This window comes from Parasteatoda tepidariorum, chromosome 9, assembly GCF_043381705.1.
Source record: "Parasteatoda tepidariorum isolate YZ-2023 chromosome 9, CAS_Ptep_4.0, whole genome shotgun sequence".
Classification (NCBI taxonomy): domain Eukaryota; kingdom Metazoa; phylum Arthropoda; class Arachnida; order Araneae; family Theridiidae; genus Parasteatoda; species Parasteatoda tepidariorum.
Window position 1 is genome coordinate 70,189,083 of NC_092212.1, and position 14,304 is coordinate 70,203,386.

Consider the following 14,304-nt stretch of genomic DNA (forward strand, 5'->3'; position numbering starts at 1 on the left):
ATATATATATGCTTTAAAATTACGGTACTGTTTGGTAATGACATTTCTGAATATATGGTATTTAAATCATTTATATGGAAATTGTTTCATACAAAAATATAACGGTTTAGCGCAAATTCTGTTTTTCAAGAGAATTATAGTTCTTATTATAACACAACTAGCAACAATACTTGACTAGAAAGTAATTGAACCAAATCAATGGTTTTTTATGCTAGGTTCTAAGGTGGTATGATAAAATTACCAAATTCTACTACATTTTCCACATTTTAATACTCATAATAAGGTGTTATTTTACTGCTAATTTCAAAATCTCTTCTTTAAAAATTAATGAGTACTTAGTGTTACCATTGAGTCATAAACATAGTCAATTTTGCCATTATCTGGCAGTTGGGGCCATACCTTTTTTTCAGTGTATAATCAAATTTTAATTTTTGTTTTCAAATTTTTTCTTCTCCTCGTGTTGTCCAAATGCCCATAAATACAAAATTTTACGAAAATAATAATAATAAGTGGCACATATTATTAATTGATTCAATTTTTGCCTATATAAAACTTCGATAGTTTTGCAAAATGGGAAAATTTGAGTATTTGATTACAAGTTACGTAAGTTTTTTTGTTACTTTAAATTCAATGCATATTAAAATACATGCGACATTACTTTGCTATCTTATCTCTCATAATCTTGATAATTATGTTCAGACAAAAATGCCTCATGCATAATGCTGTATAAAGGTCATGCTTTAAAGTTTAAAAGTTTAAATGAAATTACACTTAAAAATATGCTGCTTGCATGTTTTAGAACCATTACGCATAATAATGTAATTTTTGAAGTTTCGCGTGATCTCAAGTAAAAAGAATTTTTATTGTTTAGATTATTTATATTATTAATTAAATTATTTATTATTTTTATACTTTATTAAGTTAATAAAAATAAATAATACCACAAAAGTAGTTTCAAATTTTAAAACTTTGAAACAAATCTTAAATTAAATCTTAAAAAAAATAATAATTGCATCCTTTTTAATTATAAAAAATATTTAAAATAAATATAAATGAAAAACTACTTACATGATACATGCCAACAATACTTTTTATAAATTCCTCAGAAACTTCTAGCTAAATAAAAAGTAATAATTTTTTGAAATGTTTTTGTTTCTTGATATGTGATTTGCTATACTAAATATACGCTTTAAAACTGTAGTTTAATAGTTCTCCAGATTAAATGTTGAACATCCCCAAAGAAATTTGTTTTGGAACCCTTTATTTCTGTTTATGAATAAATAAAACGTTCACAAATATTTTAAAGGATACAGTTAAACCTAAATATCATTTATTGAAAATATTTACACCAAACTAAAGCACATTCACACCATTCTTGAATTATTTTAGTTTCCGGAAACACTAATTCTGGCGTACTTTGAATATCGGCAGAAGATTATTTACAATCAAGTGAGTATTGGCATAAGTTTGCTGTTGATTTGCTTTGAATAATTTCATCATTTTTAAGTTCTATCCGTACCAGTTATGTTAAATGAAAATTTTACACCAATTCTTACTAATATTCTTTCTCTGGTATGCTAGAGTTTGATTTACTAGTTTAATTTATTTTATGTAGAATCAAATTTATGAATTCTAACCGTACTATCTTTACTTTAAATTTTTCGTAAAAATAACTTTTCTCACTATTGTGTTGATTCTATCTTACTGTTATTACAAATTTTAATATTAATATCACCAAAAATGCAAACAACTTTTTTTTATCAAAAAATGCGAAAATGTAAATTCTGTACACCAAGAATTGTGGTGTTCTGTTACACCATTTTTGGTATAAAGGAGTTGTCACTATTTTTTATGCTACTTTTTTTTAAAAAAATGCATGAACAAAACTGCAAATATATGTTTATCTGTTCTGATCTTCTCGTTCTCACGGATTAATATCAGCAAGCAGGTTTGCTGATATTGGCATGTGTCATCAGAAACAACAACAACAAGGCGGTGCTATACATAATAATTCCTTCCGATCACTATTTTCTCTGACCTCAGGATAGGTAATATATAGAATACAAGGCCCAATTTTTTTATTTTGAGATTTTTGTATCCCAAAAATTTATGAAATTTCTTAAGAGCTGTTACCCAAATATTTAAAAAACTACTGTTTAACTTTTTAATCATGCTTATTCTGTAAAAGATAGTTCAAAACTCTTAATACATGCAGATGTGCAATAAGTATTTTGTTTGATTATGCATAATGTCTTCCATTTCATTTTTATATCATATTTGCTCTTGTGTGTATTATATTATGCGGGTATGATTTTAAATGGACAGTGCCATCTATTAGCTAAATTATAATCTATTTTTTAATAAAACTTGGACTCTACGAAATAAATATATATTAGAAGTATCTTTTGGATCTGCTCAATAAGACCGAAACCTTGAGCCTCTAAGTACTGTCAGTGTTGTAACCCAAAACGGTGATAGTAACTAAATATTAAACCATATCAAACAAATAATATTTATTTGTCTTTTTTCTGAACATTTAAAAAAACTGTCAAAAAAATTCAAATCGTAACAATTGATGTAGGCTGTTCCAATAATGTAGGTTGATTGATTTAAGGTATGCTTAAATAGGTATACAAATCTGAAACTGTATATAATTTTTTTAATAAAATTCACTAACTCTTGAAGAGATGAAAATTTTGTATTTATAATATTACTCGAACCAAAGCAATTATATCCTTTAAATGTACAATTTACTACTAAACTAAACTCTGCGGCGCGACATGTTATAGAGAGCTAAGGCCTACTGTGCCCATCTCAGTTTTCTTGACCTTGGGCTCTGGTGTGCAGCAGCAGATGTTTCAATAAGGTGGTCAGCCGAGCGCGATACCCCCAGTGTTTAGTTCCCACGCATGATTGGTACTCATTTATCGACCCACTGAAGGGATCGAAGGTTAAGTCAACCCTGCTCGGCCCGAGGATCGAACCCAGGATCTGTGGCACGGGAGCGTGAAACGCTACCACTAAGCCACCGGGAGTCAAATGTAAAATTTATGCTTCTAAAAATAAATTTAAAAAATAAATATTATATTCTTACTTGTTTTTTATAGTTCATTTCACAATATTCTACGAAAGCGGACTTCACTTCTGTGGCAGAGAATGTATAAACGCCATTTTCACCAACTTCATTAAGAATTATTGTGACATGCTGAAAAATAAAATTTCATAGAACATTTTTAACCCTTTTTTGTCATAACTATCCTAAAACTCCACACCAAAAAAACTAAATAATTTTTTCTATCTGTAATCATTATCTGTTTATCTGTCTGTGAACGTGTGTGTCTCTTATATTTTCAGCATTGTTGATGAATTTGAGCAATGTCAAATTTTGACAGAGTGTGAGAAATGTTATTCTCCGATCCTAAAAAGAGTTTGAAAATTCAAAAACTCCAAAAAAAAAACATTAAAAGTGGAATCTTTTTTTCTCTCATTGTTTTAGTATTTTCTCTCATTGTTATAAATAAAACGGAGGACAATTTTTTCCAAATGCTTGAAATGTAAGAACAGTGATTATGTTTGAAAATGTTTTTTTAAATATTTAATTATCTTTTATTCGTTACGTCTGGTAATATCAATGATAAAGGAAACCAATTAGGTATTCCTAAAGTTATGTGAAGCCACGTGCTTATTTGGTTAAGTTATGCATTTGAAAGGTGTTTCTATAATACTAAAAAATATAAAATCAACGTTAATTGAAATTGAAATAAAAAGAGTCATACACTAAAGTGCAAAACTATAGGAGAAATGGTGCTTAATTCATTCGAGAAACCACAAAAAAATATTTAAGCAATTATATTATCATAATACAAAAATATTATAAAAAATATTTTTTGTTTTGTAATATGCCAATTAAACAAATATAGTCAATTAATTTAAATACTGATGTAATTGGTTTTTCAAGCCTCCGAAAGAGATTATTGAAGGATAAATAACTTGGTTGATATCAATTCTCCCTAATAAGATTTGGTCATGAGCAATAGCATTCTTTCTAAATGATTCCAGATTTAATTGTTATTTCAATGGGATTAACGTGATTTAAAAACTTGATATGACTTTAATATAGGAAACCCACTCGGAGATACAACAAATATTAACTTAAATAACAAAATTGGAATCGTTTAATTTTTTATAATTGTGTTATTATAAGTCTTTCTGTTTTGTTTATGATTGATTTTGATGTATTAATTTATACCAATTTATTGATTTTTTACTATACCCGTAGTATGCAGAAACGGCATTTGGTTAGTCAAGTGTAAAAGAAACGAACTTTTTTGAGAAAGATTGATGTTCATAAAGCCGGGTTAATTTGTTTTTGCTTTTCATCTAGAACCAGCACAAATTGCCTTCTGTCCCATTATTAAGAGCAACAAAATGGATAAGGGGAAGAAATAGTAATGTTATAAGGTTTCTAAAAATAAGGGAGCAAATTATTTATTTTTCGAAGATAAAGGTCCAGCAGAAAAACGTTGTTGTTGTTGCTAATCTCGGAATCGTCTAGCAGCGCTAGACGCCTCCCATGAATCCGAACATCCCCAAAAAGTCCATAAAAATGTCTCGCAGGACTACATCTGTACCGAACCCCAAACAAGTCAAAATATGCTCAGGGAGGCCATGTCTGTCGAGCACCAATGACATTCAGGATAAGTTTTTTTGGCCCCGATTGAAAGTTCAAGAAGCGTGAAAAGGCAGTTTGATGGGCTCTCAGTAGCTGGATTCATTTGAAGAGAATTTGAGCAGCTTCCGAAGGTCTAGAGCACCAGAGGGAGAAGCCTGACTTAGCCCTGAGTGCCTGCAGACTTTAACTGAGCATAATGCAGTGGCCTTCACGCCTAGGGTGACCCTACCAGGAGTATACACTCCAGACGTACTTCACCCACTCAGCCCAGGTACACCCTCTCGCCGGCTACTTGAAGAAAAATGCTGTAACAGTAACTAAGTTGAAAGAAAATAATAAATAATTAGATGAAAACAAATAAGAAACTTTTCTCAAATTTGTTTTTGCTTAAGGTAACATTTTCGAGAGGTACGCTTAGTTTCAATTGAGCACATCTGATAGCTGACTTTACCCTGGTTTCTGGAATAACAATATTTGATTTTAGAGACATTATTGAATCAAAAATATCTGATTGTTAAAGTTTGTCTGCCAACTCTGTCACCAAATGTTAATTTTTTTACAGAAGAAGAAAGCATATATAAATTCTTTTTGCTCGGAACCAAAACTAGAATTATTCTTGTCACCCTAGCAAACTGAAAAGTGCGTGAACTTATTACCAGTAGTTCCTTATCTACCTAAGTAACCCAGTTGACAAAATGCTGCAGGGTTTGTTTGTACAATGCATAGTACAAATAACAGAGTGCCTTAAAAGGCATGGAAATAATTGAATATTTTGAAAAAAATACATAAAACACAAACACTAAATAAAAATTATTTTTAAAACATGATTCAATAAACGCTAATTTGACTGGCAAGCTGAAATTAGGCATGATTTTTCAAGAAAAAAGTATCCCAATTTCTTCTACGCGTTTCTGCTTTTTTAATTTACTCGCATCAATTTAGAATGAAAATTTCATTAAAGCAAACATGCAGAATATAAATTGCATAGGAAACCTTGGCAAATAACTAATGCTTAATAACTTAACATAACTAAGGCTTAGTTAAGTAAAGATTTAAAGATTCGTTTGAATTTATTGAGTTTAGTAAAACATTATTGATTTTTTTTTACTACAGATGGCAGTAATGTAATTTCTGAAATACTTGAAGCAATTGCAATAGTAGTTTTAACGTCGTTGGTAAACTGCAACGAAGCCGTTGGTTCTGCAACGAAGTTAAAACTTCGTTGCAGAAATTAAATAGTGACATTTTCACATTTTGGAGTTTTGACAGCACATTAAACATGTCATATTAAAATGTTCAATGTTTTTACTATTTTATTTCCCCAAAGGGCAAAACTCGCATCATGCTTGTGAAAAATTGCACAAAGTTTACCGTAACGATAATGTACAATAACGTCGATGCAAAAACTGGTTCAAGAGTTCTCAAGCAAGTGATTTTAATTTGAATGTTGCTTCTCGATCTAGAAAATCTTCTCAGATTGGTAAAGAAATTATGAAGACATTAATCCATCCAAGCCCACGTTTCATGAGACGAGAGATTTGCAGAGATATTGAAGATGGGTTAAAAAATGTTCATGTCCATCTAAAGTAACTGCAATTCGTAAAGAAGCTCGAAATTTGAGTTCCTCGTGGACTAAATGGAGTTCATTTGGCTGCACGAATAAATATCAGCGAAAATCATGAAAAGTGACAAAAACGACCCTTTTTCGAAATGAATGATAACTGGTCATAAGAAGTGAATAGTTTACAATAATGAAAGGGTGTGGTGTTCTTTAAGCTCCAATTATGGAACAAAACAATCAATTCAGAGGTGCAATGCTATCAATCGGACATTTTGAAGGAAACTGTCATCCAGAAACTTCGTAAGCTCATCAATCGTAAAAGAGGTGTTTCATTACGACAACGCGAAACCATATGCATCTTTGGCTACCCATCAAAAGTTATTGGTGTTTGAATGGGATATGTTGCCTCACACACCATATTCACCTGACTTTACATCGTGAGACTCCAGCTTGTTTCGCTCTCTTAAAAGCTCCCGTGAGAATTCAGATGAGCCAGCATATCAGTACCTTGTTCAGCTTTTCAAAAATAAAAGCAGATCATTCAAAGAAAGAGGAATTATGAAGATGACTGAGTGATGATAAAAGGTCAACAAACAAAACGGAATATACATCCTTGATTTAACTTTAACCAATATATGAATAAATCACTTTGAATAATATTTAGAGAAAAAAAAAACAATAATTTTCTCCATATTCAACCAAACATTATGAAGTAAAAAAATAATCGACATTGACTATAGAAATAAAAATATTGGAACTATAGAAACATTACCATAGAAGCAGATGTTTGAAATCTATTAAAACTAGAAGTAACGAAAAATACTTAATGTAATGTAAATAAAAAATATATCTTACTTCATCGCTTATTTTTTCAACACATGCATCAAATTTTGACCTCATGCCTTCCTCTAAAATGAGAGCACGGTAATATAAGTATGATAGTAGCAATTCCTGAGTTTCATTAGCTGATAATAATACATTTATAACAGGTTTTTTAGCTGATACTAATACATATATAATTTATTTATAACAGGATATTTTGCACTGTCAAAAATTACATTATCAGTGATTATACACTGTCAAAGATTACATTATCAGTATTGTGTTGTATTTTGTAATCTGTAAGAAAGTCTGGATCATAATACGTTAAAATGTACTGGCATTCAGGATTTCAGCTTTTTTTTTAACCGTAAAATTTATTTCACCATAGAGATTTACTGAAGAAAAATTTGATCTGCCGTAATTTTTATAGTAATATTTGCTATAAAATTACTAAATCATTGAAATTGAATAAATATTACTATAAAAATTACGGTATAAAATTTAACACTAAAGATAAATTTCCGTAAAATAGTTTTTATGAATCAGGGTGCTACTCAGGGTGCCTGTGCATTTTACAGTAATTTAATCAGAATTTTTTTACATTGCGAGGATAGAGTGACATTGTTTTCTAATATCACTTACTTTCACTCCTTCTCATCAGTATTTAGCAGTTGTACTACAGATTTTTTAAGTATAATGAAATGTATAAAAGCATTTATCATCAAACACAGCATTACAATTTTTACACAGCTTACACAAAGCTTATTTTAAAATTTTTCTGCTTCATTTTGTTAGTGTTTTTACAATACATATGACGTGATTAATCGGTCCTTTACTTTCTAATAACACACTGTTAAGGAAATATTAAATACAAAAAAATTTACATAGTGTGAAAAAACAGTATAGATTATCGTGCATTCCCGGTGACAAGTGTCAAACCAGGACAAGTCATTCCAAAGGTTAATACTTTATTATCCTGCGTATCTGCATCCCAACTTAATACATCCCGTATTGCAGCAACGATAAAGAATCTCGAAAAAACTGCTGAATTGAAAAAGCATTGACCAAGATTTGCACACATAGATTAAAAGCACTTTTGACAAATTAATGAAAAAACTGTAACAAAAATGTCCCATTGCTTCTATCACTTAACAGCTTCAGCGCGACAATTTCTCCGACAAAAAATTAAAAGTAAATTAAAATTACTAGATAAGTAAGTAATTAATAATAAAACTAAAATACAAATCAATAAAAAAATACTAAATTAAAAAAAATGTTAATTTAAAATGAAATAAATAATGATTAATTTAACTTAAAATAAATTTATTAAAAAAATATTAATTTACTTGGAAATAAGCTCAAAAACCACAATATCTTATTCATAGTAGAAAGCCTTATTTTTATTACAGTAATTATTTTTAACAGAATTGTAAAATTGTAAAAAAAAATTCTTTCGTGATCTGAAAATGAAAACTAATAGAGTTTATAAATTTTTTTTTGAAAGCGTTTTCACCTGCATCTAGTATAAACAGTACATGGCCCCAAATGCGACTGACTTTCCCTAGTTCTAGTTTTTGACGATCATGCCGCGTCTACAAGCAAGAAAGCTAAAATACTTAAAACTATATTTAACTTCTCCATATCTGAAATAATTCACAAATGTCTTTTCCCTACAATACGCAGGCTTATTTTAACCTCACTGATAGTGAATTCAGCCATAAATGTATCTTAGGAACTCCAGTTTAATTACGATTTCATGATGATATTTCGATTTTAAGAGCAATATTTATGCGTAAGACAATGGACTTTGTATTAGAATAATAATACTGTAAATCTTAGTTCTTATTACAGCAATTATTCTTAATAGAATTGTAAATTGCAAAAAACAAATCTTTCGTGAATAGAAAAGGATTATTAGGAGGGTTTATGAAAGTTTATTTTAAAAACGCTTTTACCTGCATCTCCACATCTGATATAAACAGTGCATGGCCCCAAATGAGCTGTTTGCGATGGTCTTTGTGGAACACCAAGTTTTACTGGGCATTGTGCAACTACAAGCAAGGAAGATGCTAACATATTTAAAATTATGTATAACTTCTCCATATCTGAAATAGTTGATAAATGTGTTCACCCCAAAATATGCAGACTTTATTTATCCGAACTAATGTTGAACAACAGCTTTAAATATATCGTCAGAACACCTGTTTAGACATGATTTCGTGATAATATTTCGTTTTTACGAACAACCTTTATGCATAAAACAATAGGTTTTGTTCAATGTATTAGAATAATGTTTCATTTCCTTTTGTTTAATGAAGGCTTTCATTCATTGTTTAAAAACTAAATTTAAAAATGAATGAGTATTTCGAAATTAGATAAAGAACTTTTGATTTCGAATGAAACTTTTTTTACAGATATTTACTTAATATCAATGTTGCATTGGACAAAAATATATCTTTCCTAATGTTAACAAAGGCATAGAAAATATATTATTAGGAAATATCAATCTTTTTATTATATATAAAAAAAACTATTATTTCATGCATAAAGTAAAAACAGCTAGAGGATGTAAATATGCAATCAGATAAATTGCAGTTAACGATATAAATAACTTACTCCATACATTTTAGAAATCAGAGTATTTTAGTTGAAAAAAATATGTAATTGTATTACTTTTTACGGTATTGAAGACATGCTAGTTGTAAATTGTTAAAAAAAGCGTAGTTTTTATTGTTTGTTATAGTTTTTATTGTTTGTTATATTGTTGTATTGTAGTTATCATACAAGTGGTAAACAATATCAAAAACGCAAAGGAAAGATGTTCTTTACCATAAACATTACGATTATTTGTATGAACAGATTGTTGCCGGTTGTTTTACTGTAATTTCAGAATAAAAATTTTAACAGTATAGCGACAATGCATGGTGAATGGGATACCTGTCTAATAATATATCTATTTAAAAAATATATTAAACATTTAAAACGAAGCTACAGAATAAAAACTTTAATTTAATTAAGAGTAAAAGATATTTTTAACAAGATCAAAGTATTTAGTTATTTAAATATGACTATAATTTCAAATATTATGAAAAATAAGAAATTTTTAGTAGAAAGCTGACATTGATTTTATCTTAATCTTTGTTAGAAGATACTTGGAGATTAAAATAAATGAACGTATTCGTCCAGCGAGAATACAGTCTATACTGAATATAGTAAACTATTTATGCATATTTTAACAGCAATAACAAAATATTTGGAAATTTTAATGCCGTCGATGATTGACGACTTCCGTGGTTCAAACATAAAAAGTCGTTATAATGGGAGGTCACTATATCGTAAAGATACAAAACTAGACAAAATATTACCTAAGATTCATAAATACTGGACTTATTTCTGAAAAAAAAATATGCTATACATTGAAAAGTTTTATGAAACTAATAGACTCATTGACAGTGACGCAGTATTTTTTTACGTTTAAGTACAAGTATTAAGATAACGCAGTTTAAGAAATATTTCTTTTCAAATGGTATATTTCAATATTACTCATTCATATGAAATAATTAAATTTTTTTTTTTTTTATGAATTTAGAAATTTTCTCACACGAAAGCAATGGCGTGAATGTGAAGTATCTTATTCTCCATATTCTCTCGAGATTCTTCTTATTCTCTCGAGATATCATCAGAATTATATCTCGTTTTTTCAATTTATTGTAAACAAAGTGATTTCCATGATTTTGAATCCCTTAGGCAAAATGTGGTTTTCATGTAATTCTTTTATGAACCTCCTACAAAATTTTTAAATTTAATTGTTGTATAAATAAATTATTGTAAAAATAAATTAAATTAATTGCATATAACCTTAATCTGCTTACGGACAGCCATTTTCGATGAGAATTGATTATTCGTCCTGACAACTTGATCTGAGTAAAACTGAAATCAAGAAGATTGTGAACACCACTTATTTTTACTCTTAAAAAAACACTTCTTACGACACTTCACAAAAAAGATGATGCAATTTTCAGTCAAGAAAAATATAATAAGAATCAAAGTGGCGACAAAACCATAACAAATATCATTCTGCCATATGTAAAGAAATTTACAAGAGAGAAGAAAAATATACCAAGAACCAAAGTGTAACGTAAACAATTTTAAAACAATGTAAACAATAATGTAAACAATTTACCAATCTTATAAATGCGTTCAAAAAACTGTAGAGTCAGAGCAAAACTAAAATTAAGAAGAATGTAAACACCACTTATTTTTACTCTAAAATAAAACACTCCTTTCAAAACTTCACAAAAATGGAGGATAAAATTTTCAAACGAAAGAAAAAACTTTGACAAGAAACAAAGTGGTAACAAAAACATAACTTGAGGCAAAGTGGTTTAATAATGTAAAGAAATTTTCAAATATTATGAATACGTTCAATAAACTTTAGAGTCTGAGCAAAACTAAAATCAAGAAGAATGTGAAAACCTCTTATTTTTAATCTAAAATAAACCACCTCTTGCGAAACTGCACTAAAAAGGATACAGTTTTCGAACAAGAAAAACATAATTGTTCATTTTATTTATACATTGAAAAAAAATTACGAAGATTATAAATGTATGCAGGGATTTTCAGCATGGTTCCCCCAGGAAGATACAAAATACACTTCCATTTCTCATTAATGGAAAGTAATTGATATCTTTCACAATCTTTTTGACCATTAAATACTCTCAGAACCCCCCAGAAGAAGTAGTGGATTTTTGCTGTCCATTGACAAACTGTCAATGGAATAATGTTAGTTTTTAAAACTAAATTAAATATGTTAATTTAATTTATCTTTTAGCGTTAATTTAAGTTTATAAATGTATAACAGTTTTAGTAAACAATACCCTCTGCGCATATTCTAGAAATGCTTACATAGGATCAGATAAAAAAAAATTAGATTTTGAAAAATGTATGGGAAGTTTTGAAGCTAGTTATTATTGAAAATATTGTTTGGGACATGCCAGGAAAATGACATTTTGATATCCAAATATATTTTTTAAGTATACAAAACAGTCAATGCTAGTGCAAAGTCATTTTAAAATGCTAACAGCAATGCTATTTATTAATTTTTTTTTAAAAAAAAAGTTCTTTTAGTATTATAGTATTAGATCTTGAAGCAAGGGACAGTGAATTGTCATGTTTCGTGAGAATCAACCATATATATATATAAAGGACAAAAAAAACCGAAGAAACAGTAACTTTTATTTACTGCGCATAAGTTACACGTAAATAGAACTCAATATAAGTTCAAAATATAGAGAAAGCATGAGAAAAATTGCGGAACAATGAAAAAAGAGGAAAAGAAAAAAGTAATAAAAATTCGAAAAAAATTAATAAAAAAACCGGGAGGGAAAGATATAATCTTTTCATCAGCTCACACTATTAAATTCTCAAAAAGGAGTGCTTTTTAATATTGTATCTATATAGCCAAAGCAAAATATATCAATACAATAGTATGAGGAGCACTCAAAAAATATTTTTTGAGTAGCATATGTTATATCTAAATAACATATGTTATATCTAAATTACAGAGGTTTGATGACATGGTAGATTGAGTGGGCTACAGCTGTGTGTCCTCAGTGATCTGATCAAGAGAAAGAAATATGAAATCTGCTAAGAAACGTGGTCTCTGGAAAACAAAACTGAGTTTTGTTTTCACCTTCCCGTGGTACCGACAACCGGATCTATAGAACTGGTCCTGCTGCCTCTAGGGTGGCATTATAACTAGTACAATGTTTCATCTAACTCATACTTGGAGCTTAGGGAACCCCAACACGTTTAGTGTATCATAATGTTATACTAGCACAGAAAAATATTTAAAAAGAAAAGAAAAGCTTGGATGATCAGAATGGTGTGTACTGAAACTTTGGCCGCACTTGGAGGATGTCCGATGTGCACAGGGGCACTGACTTTCCTCCTTGGTGCTACCTTTTGTTCAGCAAGTTTATAGCATTAATAATAACAGTAAGGCTTAGGTTCAGATTATTCTCATGCATTTGGTTGTATTTATACCTTTCTCAGTTCTGTTAAACGACTACTTAATAGGTTATCAAGTTCGTGGACACTAGCCCTTTAACTTACACACACACTATTATGTGGGGCTAGCATCGACCAAAAAAACTTTTTTCTTTACAAATGTATTATGAAAAACTAAAAAAAAACTTCGTTATTCCAGATATAAGCCAAAATACGAGTACACGTCTATAATATTGCAAAAAATTTCTACATGAGTTAAAAATATATTAAATATGGTATTTTAACAAATTTGTAAACAACCCAATCTAACTATTGCTACATAATTGCTTTGAATGTAAAATCTAACCAGCAGGCAAAATTTCGTGACATAATTTTCCTCGTAAAATCAACCCTCATTGTTCACTACATCAAACAACTCTCTTTATATCATTCAAAAGACTTTGTTCAACATATTAGAATAATGCTTCGTTTCTCTGTTGTTTAATACAGGTGAATTCTTTTTTGGAAAGGACTTGGCTTTATAAAAAAATTGCATTGAAATCGATAAAGGATTTTTGGATTGGAAAACTTTTTTAAAAACATTTACATAATATCAATGCAGTTTTAGAAAAAAATATGCATTGTTTAAAAAAACATCTTTTTTAGATAATAAGGCAATAAGATATCAATCCTTCAAGTAATAATAATCTATATATATATTTCTCTTAAACGGCGACAAAAAAAAGCTTCATTACAACTCTCCGAATGGCAACGCTAGAAAATCGACCAATGATTGCCGCTAAAAATGTCAAATGCCAAATCTAGCAGAGGTGACTCAACATATAGCGCTTTTAAAAACGGAANTAGAAAACAAATAAAAGAAAACATATGCTAGGCAGAAGTGAGTAGTCTTTGTCGATAGATCTCTATTTTAGTATTTTGTGAAAAGCGCTTCTTTTCCCGAATTTATATATTACGAATTTATTTGACGATTTTTGATTTATATCACGAATTTATTTGTTTTACTAGAATATATTTGTTTATGCAGGTTTTTCCATTACAATTCACTTATTTCAATTTTTAATAGACTTAATTATAGCCAAAACTTTAACCTTTCTAAAGAGATATCAGTTTTAGAAAATTTTTCTTAAGATTTTATACTATAGCACATTTCTAATAGGTTTAACGAATTACATGTCATTTATTTGAATTCAAATTTATTTTAGTGACTTAGTATTTACTAAAAAGATGTAATTTTTTT

The 14,304-nt window shown here is 29.0% G+C and overlaps 1 protein-coding gene across 2 annotated transcripts in view; it reads right to left on the bottom strand.

Moving 5' to 3' along the window:
- The window catches only part of LOC107440276 (uncharacterized), a 98,010-nt gene that overhangs the window by 4,113 nt on the left and 79,593 nt on the right, over window positions 1-14,304 (bottom strand). Inside the window, exons 1-4 of one of the 2 annotated variants that reach the window (XM_043052815.2) lie at window positions 9,011-9,228; window positions 7,089-7,141; window positions 3,095-3,205; window positions 1,069-1,116 (exon numbers count right to left, since the gene is read on the bottom strand). In XM_043052815.2, coding sequence (XP_042908749.1) covers window positions 1,069-1,116; window positions 3,095-3,205; window positions 7,089-7,141; window positions 9,011-9,158 — 360 coding nt within the window. In that variant the 5' untranslated portion in view covers window positions 9,159-9,228. Of the gene's footprint in view, window positions 1-1,068; window positions 1,117-3,094; window positions 3,206-7,088; window positions 7,142-9,010; window positions 9,229-14,304 lie in introns of those variants that run through there. The other variant, XM_043052816.2, reaches the window with a different exon arrangement.